The 17,062-nt window shown below is 43.8% G+C and overlaps 1 protein-coding gene across 4 annotated transcripts in view; it reads right to left on the bottom strand.

The window, feature by feature from the left end:
• Positions 1-17,062, bottom strand: part of LOC137422167 (tight junction protein 1) — a 200,503-nt gene that overhangs the window by 20,895 nt on the left and 162,546 nt on the right. For all 4 annotated transcript variants that reach the window (XM_078772224.1, XM_078772222.1, XM_078772221.1 and 1 more), the window contains 3 exons: positions 10,126-10,271; positions 9,474-9,639; positions 8,337-8,567 (listed from right to left, as the gene is read on the bottom strand). In XM_078772224.1, the coding sequence (XP_078628350.1) occupies positions 8,337-8,567; positions 9,474-9,639; positions 10,126-10,271 (543 nt within the window). The remainder of the gene's footprint in view (positions 1-8,336; positions 8,568-9,473; positions 9,640-10,125; positions 10,272-17,062) is intronic.

Consider the following 17,062-nt stretch of genomic DNA (forward strand, 5'->3'; position numbering starts at 1 on the left):
TGCCGCTTTGGTAAAACATTGGTGTAAATACTCATACAGGTGCAAATGGTCTCAGAAAGACCAAGACATGTGCAAGTAAAAAGTGGCCTCTATGGATGTGGAGTTTTTAAATCACTGCAGGGAAAAGGTAATGAAACAAAAAACGTTGACATGAGCATCGGAACACAAACTGTGGGTTCAACGAAGGTGGGGAGAAGTTTTTTTTATAGATTAATCCGTGTTTGAATTGTCCAGCAACAACAGTTTGTTTGAAGGCCTCAGAAAAGAACAGTGTCACATGGATGGAGCACATGTGTGAATCGGTACATGTTTGGGGCTGTACATCAGCCAAAGGTGTCAGTGATGTCCACAAATGTGATGGCATCCTGACTGCAAACAAGTAAAGACATATTTTCATCCATCAAACGATTCCCTCAATAACATGATCTACTGGGCAGACATTCATCTTCTAGATCGAACGATATTGATCCCAAGGTAACAGCAAATGGGTGCAATGGCACCTTGATGGTGGAGGCCAATGGACCATTTTAAATGCACAACAATGGCTTTGCTTGCACGAAGCTCAGATATGAACATTACTGAGGGATCACAAGGAACCGAGAGGGTAAAACCTCCTCAGTTTCTTTAAAAGCCCACACTGGGCTGACCTGAGTGGAGTTCCTCCTCTGAGCCTCCTAGACCATTTTTTTTTTTTTTGTATACAAGATCGAGGCTCGTGTAAGAGCGAACATTAATCACAAAAAAAACAAAAAAAAACAGACACACAAAACATTCAATAAAAGGAGCGGGAGACAAGATGGGGAGAGAGAGGGAACCACACAAGTACAACAGCAGAGAACAAGGACATCGGGAGATCTGTCGGAGGGAGGGGTTTGGGCAGGGGAATGGGAAGGGGGAGGGGGTGGGAGAGGTATAAAACACCTGGACACTGCTATGACTTCCAGGAAAGAGGTCGGAATTTCAAAAAGGTGGATCTGGGGTGAATTAACGGGAGTAGAAAAGATCAAGGTTTTGGATGGGGGAAGATAAGAGATGGTGGTGAACAGTTGTTTTAAAGACCTGGAGGGAGGAGTAGGATTGAAGAGAGTAAGGGAGTTTGTTCCAGAGGCGGGATTGAAGAGGAATAAAAGAGTGAAGGTGAGCAGAGAGTCTTGATTTTGGCAATTTCACCTGAAGAGGGTTGCTGGCAGATCTTGTGCGACCTGGAGGAATATTTGGGGGACATAGCACAGATAGAGCTGGGAGAGCTTGGGCGGATAGGAGTCGGAAGAAGACAGAAAAACCACCTACCTGCCTGCGGTGAGTGCGTGAAAGGCCCTCACAATTAGCTTCATTGCGGGAGATTCCAGTGATTCTGAAAGCTTTGGTTTCAACAGCGTGAAGCCGAGCTTGGTATGAGGAAGGAGCACCAGCCCAGAGGGAAGAACAGTATTCCATTGAGCTGCGGATGAAAGCCTTGTATGTGGTGAGGAGATCAGAGGTGCCAAGGAAGGACTTCGCATGACGGAGGGTGCCCAGTCAGCGACTGGATTTGGAGGCCAGCTTGGAAATGTGATTTTCCCAGGAAAGATCATGGCAGATAGTGAGATCCAAACCAACACCAAAAGGAACAAACACCAGAAAGTGAGATCCAAAAGCTTGATTGCTGGGATTCTCAATATTGCATCGATTCATTTATAGTTTTCTGATATCCTTGTAATTAAAGAAAAAGTACATCGATATGTCCTTGTTCCACATCTGATAGATGTACAAGCTCATCTGTGAGTCTTCAATTACTTGGTCATCTCGGGATATCACATCTGTGAAACTGTGATCAGGTAACTTGGTCATCTCGGGATATGCTCCGCAGGTTGGTCGAAGCGATGAAGAGAAGGACAAGTTCTGGTGTGCGATAGAGAAGCTGATGGAAAACGTGAAAGATGAGGAAATTGTTGTGGTAGGAGGAGACCTAAATGGACATGTGGGAAGGAGTATGGATGGTTTTGACGGAGTTCATGGGGGTTACGGATATGGTGTGAGAAATGGAGAAGGTGAAAGGATTTTGGAGTTTGCTGATGGAGCTGATTTGTTGATTTGCAATACTCGGTTCCAGAAAGAGGATAATAAGCTCGTTACATACACGTCAGGTGGGTCGACGACAACCGTTGACGACCTGATGGTGCGTAGGCGAGATAGGGGGCACCTCCGGGACACAAAGGTGATCCCAGGGGAGGAGGCTGTTTCACAGCACCACTTGGTTGTCTGTGACGTAAGGGTGAAAGGTGCGAGGAGAGCTCGGCGGGTGAAGTACCAACCGAGAATGAAGGTGTGGAGGTTGAAAGAGGTGACAGTAAGGGAGGCATTAAAAGAGAGGGTGAGTAGGGTCGAGGATGATGTGGTTGAGCTTGAAAGTGGTTGGATGTCAATGAAAGCTAGTCTGTTGGGAGCCGTTGGTGAGGTATGTGGATGGACAAAAGGACCACCGAGGCACTCGGAAACATGGTGGTGGGATGATGAAGTTGGAAAGAGGATTGACGAGAAGAGGAAGAAGTTCAAGGAGTGGCAGAAGGCGAAGGGTACGGGAGCAGAAACAGCAGAGCATGAAAGTTATAAGGCAGCCAGGAAGGCTGCAAAGAAAGAGGTAGCAAAGGCGCAGGAGGCATGGAGGAAAATGTTCGGAGAACGCTTGGATTCGGAAGAGGGTCAGAAAGCAGTATTCAGGATTGCAAAGCAGATAGCGAAAGAGGTGTGATGTGATGGGGGTGAGTTGCTTGATGGATGAAGTGGGACAAATCGTTGTCGACCCAGATGGAATTAAAGGAAGATGGAAAAGATATATGGAAATGCTGTTGAATACAGAGAATGAATGGGATGGCAACATAGAGAGTAACCCAGTTTTAGGACCGGCAGAGAAGATAACTGAGAAGGAAGTTGAGGAAGCGATAAAAGCAATGAAGGGTAGAAAAGCGGGAGGGCCGACGGGAGTTGTGGGAGATATGTTGAAGGCAGCAGGAAGTAGGGGTGTGAAGAGAATGACAGAGATCTGTAATCTGGTGGTGAGAGAAGGCCACATTCCAGTGGATTGGGAACTGAGTACCCTCGTCCCTCTATACAAGGGGAAAGGTGACCCTCTGGAGTGTGGCTCGTACCGAGCGATAAAGTTATTGGAGCATGGAATGAAGGTATTGGAAAGGGTGTTGGAGAGGAGGATAAGGAAGAAAGTGAAGATCGACGAAATGCAGTTTGGCTTCATGCCAGGAAGAGGAACGACAGACGCGCTTTTTATTGTGAGGCAGTTGCAGGAGAAGTACATGGAGAAGAGGAAGAAGTTGTTTCTTGGGTTTGTTGATCTGGAGAAAGCATTCGATCGGGTTCCACGCAAAGTATTGACATGGGCATTGAGGAAGTTAGGAGTGGAGGAATGGTTGATCAGAGTAGTGATGGCAATGTACAAAAGAGCGCGCACAGCTGTAAGGACGAAGGACGGGAACAGTGGTGAGTTTGAGGTGAAGGTGGGAGTGCATCAGGGGTCGGTACTAAGTCCACTACTATTTGTAGCTGTGATGGAGGTGCTGGCTCAGAACGGAAAGGAGGGTTTACCATGGGAGTTGTTGTATGCAGATGATCTGGTGTTGATTGCGGAAAGTATGGATGGACTGAAGGAAAAGATGAACACATGGAAGGAATGTATGGAGACAAAAGGTCTGAAGGTGAATATCGGAAAGACGAAGGTGATGGCAAGTGGTAAAGCATGTGGTGAGGTGGAAAGAACTGGGAAGTGGCCCTGTGCTGTGTGTAGGAAGGGTGTCGGAGTGAACTCCATTCAGTGTACAATGTGCGCTGAGTGGGTTCATCAAAAATGTAGTGGTCTGAGAGGGTCATTAACCAGTGTGGCAGCTACATTCAAATGTAAGGTGTGCACAGAGGGAGCTGCAGATGGAGGAAATGTTGAGTTGGATCTTGGAGACGGCGTGAAGCTGGAAGGTGTGAAAACATTTTGCTACATCGGAGACATGCTGAATGGAGAAGGTGGATCAGACTCGGCAACGGTTGCTCGAGTGAGATGTGCATGGAATAAGTTTCGGGAATTGAGTGGCGTGCTGATGATGAGGGGAGTGTCGTTGAAGCTGAAGGGAAAGGTGTATGCTGCATGTGTGAGAAGTGTTATGATTTATGGGAGCGAGACATGGGTAATGAACGTAGAGCAGCAACAAAGGTTGGAAAGGGTGGAAATGCGAATGGTTCGACGGATGTGCGGAGTATCGTTGAGAGAGAGGAAGACAAATGATGAATTGCGAAAGATGATGGGAATAGAGCCTGTGATTGATGCTGTGAAGAGGGAGATGGTTTGGTCATGTGTTGAGGAAGGATGAAAGTGACTGGTTGAGAAGAGTGATGGAAATGAATGTAGAAGGAAGTAGAAGACGGGGAAGACGGGGAAGACCGAGAAAGACTTGGCTAAAGATGGTGGAAGAAGAAATGCGGGCAAGGGGGTTAACAAGGAGAGATGCAGAAAATAGGGCAAAATGGAGAAGATTGTCATGGGGACCGCAAGGCTAACCCCCGCTCTGGCAGGGAAAATGGCTTTTAAAATGCATGTTGTTGTGTTGTTGTTGATCAAGTAACTTGGTCGAATTGGAAGAAACAGTAGATTTTGGAAGATTATTATACAAGTGGACATTAATCTGCCATGTACAAAATATTCCTGCATCATGCAATTCATATACTGTACTGTACAAATAATGCCTTTGGTCATGAGTATTTATATGTTTCGTATCACATTTTCGTATATGTTTCGTATCCCCATCACATCACACCTCTCTTTCGCTGTGCTTTGCAATCCTGAATACTGCTTTCTGACCCTCTTCCGAATCCAAGCGTTCTCCAAACATTTTCCTGCATGCCTCCTGCGCCTTTGCTACCCCTTTCTTTGCAGCCTTCCTGGCTGCCTTATAACTTTCATGCTCTGCTGTTTCTGCTCCCGTACCCTTCGCCTTCTGCCACTCCTTGAACTTCTTCCTCTTCTCGTAAATCCTCTTTCCAACTTCATCATCCCACTACCATGTTTCCGAGTGCCTCGGTGGTCCTTTTGTCCATCCACATACCTCACCAATGGCTCCCAAAAGACGAGCTTTCATTGACATGCAACCACTTTCAAGCTCAACCACATCATCCTCTACCCTACTCAGCCTCTCTTTTAATGCCTCCCTTACTGTCACCTCTTTCAACCTCCACACCTTCATTCTTGGTTGGTACTTCACCCGCCGAGCTCTCCTCGCACCTTTCACCCTTATGTCGCAGACAACCAAGTGGTGCTGTGAAACAGCCTCCTCCCCCGGGATCACCTTTGTGTCCCGGAGGTGCCCCCTATCTCGCCTACGCACCATCAGGTAGTCAACGGTTGTCTTCGACCCACCTGACGTGTATGTAAACAAGCTTATTATCCTCTTTCTGGAACTGAGTATTACAAATCAACAAATCAGCTCCATCAGCAAACTCCAAAATCCTTTCACCTTCTCCATTTCTCACACCATATCCGTAACCCCCATGAACTCCCTCAAAACCATCCATACTCCTTCCCACATGTCCATTCAGGTCTCCTCCCACCACAACAACTTCCTCATCTTTCACGTTTTCCATCAGCTTCTCTATCGCACACCAGAACTTGTCCTTCTCTTCATTGCTTCGACCAACCTGCGGAGCATATCCCGAGATGACGTTCACCAAGAGGTTTCCAATCATCATTTTCACCATCATCAACCTATCACTCACTCTAGTCACACTCACCACACTGTCTACAAACTCCTCAGAAAACAGGACACCAACACCATTCACGCCCTCCGGGCACCCTTGCCACACAAACTTGTATTTCTGTCCCTGCCTACCCTTCACCATTCTCACACCACTTCCCTTCCATCTCGTCTCTTGCACACAACATATGTCCACTCTTCTTCTGACCAATACTTCCACCACTTCTCCTGATCTCCCTGTCATTGTCCCTACATTCCATGTCCCAAACCTCAGAAACCGATCTCCACTTCGGGCTGCACCCTGCCCATATGTAGTTGTAATTGTCATTGTTCTCTTTTTGAGGCAATGTTTTTATGGCCGGATGCCCTTCCTGACGCCAACCCTCTGTCGTCTCTTACGACACGCAGGGATACGGTGTACCTATTCTGACCAGGGTACACACTGGGAAACGTTTAAAACATGGAAATTCGGGGGGGGGAGGGGGGGGGCGGCGTCAGCATCACGGCTGCGGTTTAAACATATTCCAACAATATCCAAACAGAACCATGAAAACCATGAAAAACAATCTGGGAAAAGTCTCCAAGCGAGAACGTGGATTTGAGAAAGAAGGAGCAGAGGCGGAAGAAAAACGAGATACAGGGGGCGGGGCACAAGTCGAGATGAGGAGGAGAGCGAACAAACGTGTCCGGGAGGAGAGAAAGAATCAATATAGAATTATTTGTCTATGGAGGTGAGGTGAGGGAGAAAATAAAATAAAAGAAACAAGCAATACAGTGAAGGAAAGAACCCAAATCGACAAAACACCGACCGGGGGAGGGAAGCCCCAAGTTACCAGGCCGCGCACGAGGTACGACCCAGAAAACGATTAACTACACACAAGTTTGTACGAATTACAAACCAATACCAACCAGAAACACACAATAACACGTACACAGCAAAATAACCAGTGGAAATTTGACAAAGACAAGAATGGGAAAACACTTAAGCTTCGATGCCGTGGAGAGCTCGAAGTACGCTTCACTCGCCCGAGGAACCGGAAGTCCCAACCTGGGTCATGAATATCAATGAGCTGTTTTATGCATATTATTTGAATTACTTTGTGGGACGACCTTTCAGATAAATTAGGAATGAAAATACTTTTTCAACACGTTTGTTATCATATCGAGGTACAGTATTTAAAACAAGCTACAGAATCATCGCCAGGACTGGCTCACCGCACTTTACATTTTGGCGCAGTTCATCACTCTTTACTAAATGAACATCAGACACAATGTAATGCAAGCACTTGATGTTTGTCCACTTAGCTTTGCAGCCACAATCAGCCTTCTTGGTTTTCTTGGTAGTCCATAACATATCCTTCGCTTTATGCCAGTTCCCACAGCACATTTCTTGCTGACACCTGATTTCCTGTGCGCAGCTATATTCCTGCCATTTCCTCAGCTATCTTAACAACTTCCAATGTAAAAACTGCAGTGTTTGAATTTCGTGACTTTACGGGAGGCATTTTGAGACAACGTAGCAAGGATGGATGCATAGGATTATGATTGAAAGGGATTGTTGAGTGGGTTCTCGTTATTAATTGGATAATATCATATGCATCAATGAGCGGGTTAACGTTTAGTGGCTCACCCAATTGGCAAACGTTCCAGACAATGATTTCTGTACAGTAGTGTACAACATTTTAAAGGACTCTTTTCTTCTCGACACAAAATTCGTCTTTGTACAAATATTCGTATCCTCAGTGCTCTGATTGCACAAATCCCTCAGTACCTTGGTAATGACTTCTCTGCTCCGGATTCGCCACACGGTCCGTTCAATTGGAGATTTTTCAATTCCAAATTCTGTGCGTAACTCACATGAAAGTCTGATCGGGATTAGCCCCCTTTTTCCACCTCAGCCCACAAATTATATTGGAGCAGTCCATCCGAGACACAAAAGCTTGTCTCGCCATCTCTCTGTAGTGCATCCACTCCACTCCCACACCTCTCCCGTCCCGGAAACCAATATCGGCCCTACATTTTAGTGACTACACCTGTAACTGTTCATTTAATTTGCCATTTGCAGGTTCCATTTGTGTTCTTTATTGAATTATTTAATGTTTGTCATCATTATGTAGTTTGGTGAGGTTAAAGTTGTATTAGAGTGATCAAAATGTGCCCTGGGAAGCCATCCCTCCCTCAATCCCTCATTATAACACGTCCATGGGAATACCTCATCTGCTTAATTTAATTTTGCATAATGTCACACTAAGAATGCATCCACAACATTGTGGAAACGTGTTGTAGTGCGTTTTAAATGAGTAATTACACAATATATTTTAGAAAGCATGAAAAAAAAATCATTTATGCAATGTAAATGTCTTAAACCATGGGTATGCCGATTGTGAGGACAAGTTTAGGTCTGGACTTTTGGGATAAAAAGCATCGACCTATATGCCAAAAAATACGGTAGTGACATTTACTTGTAAGAGACAGACACCTGTGACTATCTCTTGTGCACTTCTGTAATTTTTTCCCAATACTGAACACCTATTTAAAAAAAAAACAATCAAAATTCACTGCAAATATCTCGAGGTGCTTTGAGCATCAGGACCATCAAAGACTAACCTGACAGGAATGGCTTTCGGTGCGACCGTTAGATTGTCAGTTTGATAACTAGACCGGGTGAGCTCTTGTTGCCGTGGATGAGTCATGTTGCCTGTGGATGAGTCATTTACAGGATCCAGGGAAAAGGTGTGGATGGTACTCGGCTCCTTGCCATTTCCATCTTCCGGAAGGTTGTGGTTGAACTTGGGACTGTCGAATTTCTTCTGGAAAGGCTTTGCACCCGTTGTTAATCTGCAGGAAACAGGTATTTAATGGATGATCCTTTTCAGGAGCATAAGGCTGCCAAGGCAATTCCATTGGCTAGAGGGCACGACCATGGACGGGTCGCCACTCTGACACAGGATTACTTAACTGGCACACTTTTTCAAGCAAACTGGTCCTCATTTTGCCAACATGAGTCAAACCACCCGGTGTTATTCTGGCGTGGCTGGGCTTGAACTCAGGACCTTAATATCCGAAGCCAACCACCATAACCGTTAAGCCACCACCAAGCACAATTAACAGGAATTACAAACAACATTTATTAAAACCTCTTGAACAAAGAGGTTAATAACTGATGGACGGACGGGCACACACACACACACACACACACACACACACACACACACACACACACACACACACACACACACACACACACACACACACACACACACACACACACACACACACACACACACACACACACACACACACACACACACACACACACACATTCAAAGACATTGTAACTACATCAAACAGAGTAAAAACCACATTAAGCTACTACTTTGGATCCAAATTACCACATCATATAAACAACCCTCATTGTACCCAATAATGAGCCAGGGTAAATCGAGGTAGTTATCGTCCAAATAGCAATTTCTTTTTCTCCTGCAACAACACCGTGGATGACAAAGGGTATGGCCGGAGAAAATAAATTTCCTAAAGACTGGTAAACAAAACCTTTCTTCAACAACAGAAAATATCTCCACCAATTACTGTAGAGGATTTCCATCCCTATTCATTAAAATTTAAAAAATGACAATGGCACAGGAACATAATCCAAATGATCCAATTTGGTGAAACAGGTCATGTTGAAGAGTCACAATAAATGTAAAACTAAGAAGGTACAAGCCTTTAAAACAATTGACAAACCTGCTGCCAAAAGGTGTGGGGTTAGGCTTGTAGGCCAAAGGACCTGCTCCGTTGATGGGTGGTTGAGCGGGCCTGGTGATATCGTCCCTAACCCCACTCCGTAGTGAAGAAGGCTTATTTGCCGCTACATGGAGCTCTGGTTTAGGCTGTAAGGGTGGTGGTGGTGCTGGGAAAGAAGGATAAACAACTACATTGGGAACAAAACTTTACCCACCCACAAAGCTAATAAATAAAGTATCTCTAAACACTAATGATTAATTATGTGCAGTTATCACTACACTTCAGTGAAAAAATTAATTTAATGTGAATTCATAAGGATGTGGGCCACCTTAATTCATAAGGGGAAGTGGTAGGAAGAGGGAAAGAAAAACCCAGAGGCAGTTCTGCATAATTGTAAACCATAATTCACTTCAGAAATCATGGAAACAATAATTATTTAATGCTTAAAATAGCAAAAGCACAACCACATGACGTTGATGTTAATTAAATGAGACTTGGCAAAAAAATAGGTACACATGGAAAGAAAAATAAGAAATGGCACTCCTAACACAGAATATTAAATGTAATGTTTGATAGTGACAGTCGACTTAACGACAACCGGCACTGCTTCTTTGCCACAAGCATGCCAGGCGGTGTCATGTGTTTCAGGTACCCGAGAGGGCTGGCTTTTGCAAGATGGCCGGTTTCGGGTAAGTGGGAGGCCCATAGCGGTTATGAGGGACAGTCAAAGGCTCGGTTTGCTTTTCGGGCAGCCGTGACGATCTTGCATCAAGGTCATCTTCCTCTGCACTTCTCGGCCTAGACAAGTATTACAAGGTAAATTACAAATTGGCATACGAGTTACACAAACCAACAACAGATGGGCATCACATTCAAGAGGAAAACACATGCAAAGGGGCAGAAAAGTTCCACGAGTGGGACTTTGAGTTTCAGGGCAAGAAAGATTGAAGTTTTAGTTTATCTCTCATCTCGGAATTAGAAATTTTCTCCTGGCAATCCTAACTTCCAAAAGTAATGGCAAACTCGGTTTTCATAAAATGTTTATAGGGAATGCAACTTGCAGGCCTAGTATTTCATTGGGTAACATATTGACCAATCATCTAAACAAGATGTTTAGAGTTCCTTCGTTCACTTAGGAAGATTGGAAATATTGCCCGAACGTCAAGAAAACGAGTGAATGAGCATGTGTGCAAACCTTGGTAACATCACTACACGCAAATTAAAATGGCCAGCTTGAACTATTCAACTCAGAGACATGAGATAGTGCGGATGAAAACTGCCCGCAGCCCATGCAATTTGGGACTCGGATACATTTTGCAAACAGCATGTCTTCAGCATCCCAATGACACGCATTCACAAAACACTATGCCATTTCTTATACTTGCACCAATATAGCTCCCAAAAATAAGAAAGCTTTCCCAGCAAACAAAATCCATGGCAGGTAGCAGGATAAAAAGGAACATTGTTTTTGGAACTTTCGAACTTTTATTTTTTAAATCCCATAAAAACCAGAAGGTACTGTTACGGATTCGTCACTTCCGCTTTTGTTGTTATTTATATACTTGTAGGATTTTTAGTTTCAGGTAATATTGTTGTTAAGATTGTGTGAAATTGAGATGACTTTTGTAAAAGGTAAAACGAAATGTTTGTGGAGGAAAAAGGAAAACGCGGAAAAGAACCGGAAAGAGGAGGAGGAGGAGGAGAACGGCCATGATAGAGACAGCCGTGAATCGCGTCAAGGCTGTGAGCGGACTTGTTTCTTTTTTATATTGGTCGCGAATGAGGTTAGGCCTCCCGGGAAAGGGATTGTCTGCGACATCGTCATATATTGCGAGTACAATTAAACCTGCGTCTCAGGTTTTATCACCACGTGTGAGTTATCGTTGGAGAGAAATCAAGCACCATTACAGGCCGAGACGCCATTTTGTCCTCGAAGAAGAAGAGGCTGTCCGCTTGGTGCATCTTGTTTTGCCGTTGGAATTTCCATATCGACCTCATCGTGTTGATTGCCGTTGGTTTATCTATCGGCTCAATTCCCATATCGACCTCTCACCTCATAACTCATCCACAGCCGCGCCAATACCTGCCTAATGATTTGCCATTCTGCACGACCTCGACCTTCACCCTGCGTGGAGATCCATGCATGGATTTTGGGGAATGTTACATCCCACTCACGTTTGGCGTATCGTGAGTTTATTGCTTTGAGACATTGGGGATTGATGGTACCATCATATGTATTATTCATTTGATGCAAGTGACATTTTCATTGTACGTTCTTTAAAAGTGTTATTATTGTGTATGTGAGTGCATTGGTGTGAATACAATTACTTGTTTTGTTATACAAGTGCATTTGTGTTGTTTTACCATGGTTTATTAGAACACTCCAAAATACAAATCTTTCTGCCGTGTTCCCGCTCCAGACTCTGAGGTGCTCCGTAACCGGGGTTTGGGGAGGTAATACGTAACAGTACACACACAATATATTCCCTTTGCGATACAATGTGCAAATGCATTGAAATGGCAAAAAACTATAGGTACAAAAATAGAGATAAAAAAGGAAGTACAAACTCAAGTTAACATTACTTAACATTAACAGATGTCAAACATACTCATAACCACACGGTGCTTACCAATAAAATGTTCTCCTTGGAAAAGCACTTGCAGCATAAGAACCCAGGCATGGCATGCAAGGACAGTGAAAGTAGAGAGATTAAAACAGACTTCAAAGTGAGCACGAGATGCACGAAACACGACGTGAAGTGAAGTCCAACAGTGCAACAAGCCCAGAAGACCGGAATGCAGGAATTATGAGCATGTTATAACTGCAAGTTTAGCAATCGCCCATACTCGCATTACACAACAGAGTGGGGCTGCAAGGACAGCATTCAAAATTAGCTGTCGTGATGGCCGATTTTAACTGCTGTGCATTTTTGAGGAAAGATGGCAAAAAGCTACAAGTTGCAAAATCTCACTCACGCATCATATTGGCACCCCCTCTCCCCCCTTCAAAAAGTCCAAATTTCACACCAATTTAAAAGAAAGATTGAGGACAGAGTTACGGAATCTGAGCACACAAGTTGGTAGTAATAGCGAGTGTGTTTACGCCGATTTGATGAAATGCACCATGGGGTGGCCAAACCTGAAGTTAGCCGAATACTTTAGCTCTTTCACGAGCCTCGATTCAGTATAAAAAATACAGAGCAAATGGCTGGAACATTGTCATCCAATTTCCTTTTATTGGTGTAAAGAACGAATGAATCGTCTATCAATGATCACGAGAACCTGACAAATACGGGAATGGAAGACCAACAAAGCTGTCCAACAAGGATGAGTTTGTTGATCCGAGGACCTAAAAGTAAATACCAAGTAGTACACTTTGTATGGCTGAGTGACTGAGTGACACACATCGACAACATTGAAATAGACAACAAGGCAGTAATGCTCACATATGACCTAATGATCCCATCAAGCGTGAAGATAGAAAATGAAGCACTGCGACCGGATATAGTACTGGGGTACAAAAGAGAAAAGAAGGCATTGCTAATTGAGGTGTCAGTCCCCAACGAGTTTGGCCTAAGCAAAACAGAAATCAAGAAAATGACCAAATACTAAGCCCTCAAAAATGAAGTGAAGAGATCCTTGAAGCTGAAGAGCACCAAAATTGTACCAGTGATTATTGGAGCAATGGGAATGATATAAAAGCACCTCACAGAGATCTTTAAAACCATCCCTGTGAATATTAGGACAAACGAACTGCAGTTGGAAGCTGTCCGAGGCTCAGTGATGATTCTCAAAAGAGCCTTCGGAACCAAATTTCACAAACTGAAACCTGCATTTGGAGATAACAACCAACGACACACACACACACACACACACACACACACACACACACACACACACACACACACACACACACACACACACACACACACACACACACACACACACACACACACACACACACACACACACACACACACACACACACGAAAAAGTAAGTACACCCCATGTAAGGTTTTGACTTTTTCAACATACAGCTATTTGATCTTCATTTCAACAATATTGATAGACAAAGGTGATATAATACAACAAATATCATGAAACATTTACATGTTGTAGTCCATTGTATAATTTAAATAACATAAATGCAAATTTCGCATGTGGAAAAAGTAAGTACACCCTTGGCTCTAATAGGTGGTATTGCCCCCTTTGGCAGAAACAACCTCAAGTAGGCGTTTCTTATAACTGTCTACCAGTCTCTGACATCGACTGGGAGAAATGTTTGCCCACTCCTCCATGCAGAATTCTTTCAGCTGTGCGATGATTGAGGGGTTTCTTGCATGCGCAGCTCGTTTCAAATCCCCCCCACAACATCTCGATGGGATTTAAATCCGGGCTTTGAATTGGCCATTCCAGAACCCTCCATTTCTTTCTTTTCAGCCATTCCTTGGTGGATTTACTGGTATGTTTAGGGTCATTGTCATGTTGCAAGGTCCACCTTCGGTTGAGTTTCAACTTTCCGACAGATGGCCTCACTCACATTAGCCTCAAGCACCCTCTGGTACAATGAAGAATTCATAGTGGATTCTATGATGGTGAGCTGCCCAGGCCGTGATGAAGCAAAGCTGCCCCAAACCATAATATTTCCACCACCATGCTTTACAGTTGGTATCAGGTTCTTGTGGTCAAATGCTGTCTTTGGTTTTTGCCAAACATGTCTTCTGGTACTGTGGCCAAATAGCTCTACCTTTGACTCATCTGTCCAAAGCACATTGTTCCAGAAGTGCTCGTCTTTGCCTCGGTGTTCATTGGCAAACTTTAGTCTTGCCCTGATGTTCTTTCTGGACAGCAAAGGTTTCCTCCTGGCACACCTCCCATGTAGATCAAATTTGTGCAGCCTCCTTCTCATGGTAGACTCGTGCACTTTGACATCAACAGTGACAAGAGCTACCTGTAGGTCCCGTGATGACATACTGGGGTTCTTAGAGACTTCTTTCAGAATCTTGTGGTCTGCTCTCGGGCTGAACTTGCTGGGGTGGCCCGGCCTGAACAAGTTGGCAGTTTTTTGGAATCTTCTCCACTTGTAGATGATCTTCCGGACAGTCGAATGATTGATTTCAAATTGTTTGGAGATCTTTTTAAATCCCTTCCCAGACTCGTAGGCATCCATAACCTTCTTTCTGAAGGCCTCAGAGAGCTCTTTTGATCTAGGCATGGTGACGCCGCACACTTCAACAACAAAGAGCAAACCAAACTAAATGTCTGAGGTTTAAATAAGACAGGTTCCTCCAAGATCCTCTCTAACGATGTTCTAATCATTTGCACCTGAGCTGGTGCACCTGATTCTAATTTTAGGTATTTGAAGTAGTGATAAATGTAGGGGTGTACTTACTTTTTCCACATGCGAAATTTGCATTTATGTTTATTTAAATTATACAATGGACTACAAAATGTAAATGTTTCATGATATTCGTTATATTATATCACCTTTATCTATCAATATTGTTGAAATGAAGATCAAATAGCTGTATGTTGAAATATGTTGAAAAAGTCAAAACTTTACATGGGGTGCACTTACTTTTTCATGTGACTGTACACACACACACACACACACACACACACACACACACACACACACACACACACACACACACACACACACACACACACACACACACACACACACACACACACACACACACACACACACAGAATCAATTCATCCTTGTCACACACCCAACCTGCCCACCAAGTCTTGTCCGAATCCATCCATGACTTTTTGAGATATCCTGCTCACAGGGAAACAAACAAACAGAGAAACAAACTAGAAATCAGTCCAATACCAAGGACGTGCCGGAATATACTTTTTTAATTGGCCATTTTGGATCAAATTTTTCGGTTTTTCCAAGATGGCGGGCGAACCACGTGACCAATAACGGCATCATTATTTGTTTTCTGAACTAATTTATTCCTAGATTATGCTCAAGAAATTTCATCTTGATCGGATGATGTTTTGTACTTGTCGAATTATGACGTCATAATGGAGGCACCTATGACATCATCATTAACATATTTTATTCCCCATGGAGAGTTCTTTACAATGAGCCATGTCTCAATTCTTTCTATTCAGCACTTTCGGAGATATAGAGGTGCAAAGTTTTTCGGTTTTTCCAAGATGGCGGCCGAACCACATGACCGATGAAGTCATCAATTGGGCACAGTCTATTCCAGGGCAAGACAAATATGTGTGTTAAGGTTGGCGATTCTACGTGCAATGGTGTAGACGTAGTGCTGCGCACAAACAGACAAACAGACAGACAGACAGACAGACCAACCATCAACATACTTGCCGGAATTTTTTCCGGCAAGTAATAAACAGACAGGCAAACATACAAACAGTGGTGAAGACAATCTCCATTCACTTTCGCTGGCAGAGGTAATAAAGAATCTCCCTCACCAACGGTGTGCTTGTAATGTGAGGCTTGATTACAATCAGCAAAAGGAAACAACCAAAACACGATTTAGGATGGCACTTTCAATCCCGGCAAGTATTCCGCAAAGAGGGCTCTGGGATTGCAGGTCCAAATCCCATGTGGTGGTGATCTGTCCCATTGTTTGCCTATATCTATCTATAATTCCAGTAATCTCTGTGTGTTTGTTTGTACGTTTGTACGTTTGTACGTTTGTTTGTTTGTCTGTGACCGCTGTTTCTCGACAACCACGGGTCCGATATACTTTAAACTTGCCAGGTATATTGCTGGGGACCCGAGGATGTGCCTTTTCAAGGTTTCATATTAATCGGACAATTACTTACCGAGCTATGTCCAAAAAACGATTCAACCAATCAGAGAGCAGCGAGCTATCGCGTGTGCCGAACGTGGCGGACACACTCTGCCTCGGATGGCACATTTGAGAGCGTATTCATTTATTTCACGTTTGCAAACTATGTTGGCGCTATGTTGGCGTTAAACTATGTTTTAAAACTAATTAAAACCCCGGGGGGATTGTCACTGTACTCGCAAGCCGTTCGCCGTTCGCTTTGGCGTTGCGAATGAACCAAAACATTTCATGCACCAAACCATTTCATGTAAAGCGTTCGCCGTTCGCTTTGGCGTTGCGAATGGACCAAAACATTTCATGAACCAAACCATTTCATGTAAATAGAGGGGGGGATATAATTTTAGATATAGATATAGTACGGGCATGCCCTAGTACTTACAATTGATGTAAAAGTACTACGCTCGTGTCTTGGAAAGTTCTCCTCCTCGGTGTGAAGTGTGTGAGCGAACCTTTTTGCAGGCACTTTATCATAAGCGTTTAAAACAAATAAATATCCACGCAGGTGGAAGCATCAAAAAGGTGACAACAATCGGGCCCATATTCAACTAGATGGTATTTATAGAACTAGGGTATAAACTAGTATAAACTAGTATAAATTAGGTATAAACTAGGGTATAAACTAGGGTATAAACTATAATATAACTAGGTTATAGAATAAAGTGCTACGCACGGGTGGGAGGGCCAGAAGCAAACAGTGGTGAAGGCAATCTCCATTCACTTTCGCTGGCAGAGTTAATAAAGAATCTCCC

This window comes from Myxine glutinosa, chromosome 2 (genome assembly GCF_964187855.1).
Source record: "Myxine glutinosa chromosome 2, kmMyxGlut1.1, whole genome shotgun sequence".
Lineage (NCBI taxonomy): Eukaryota > Metazoa > Chordata > Myxini > Myxiniformes > Myxinidae > Myxine > Myxine glutinosa.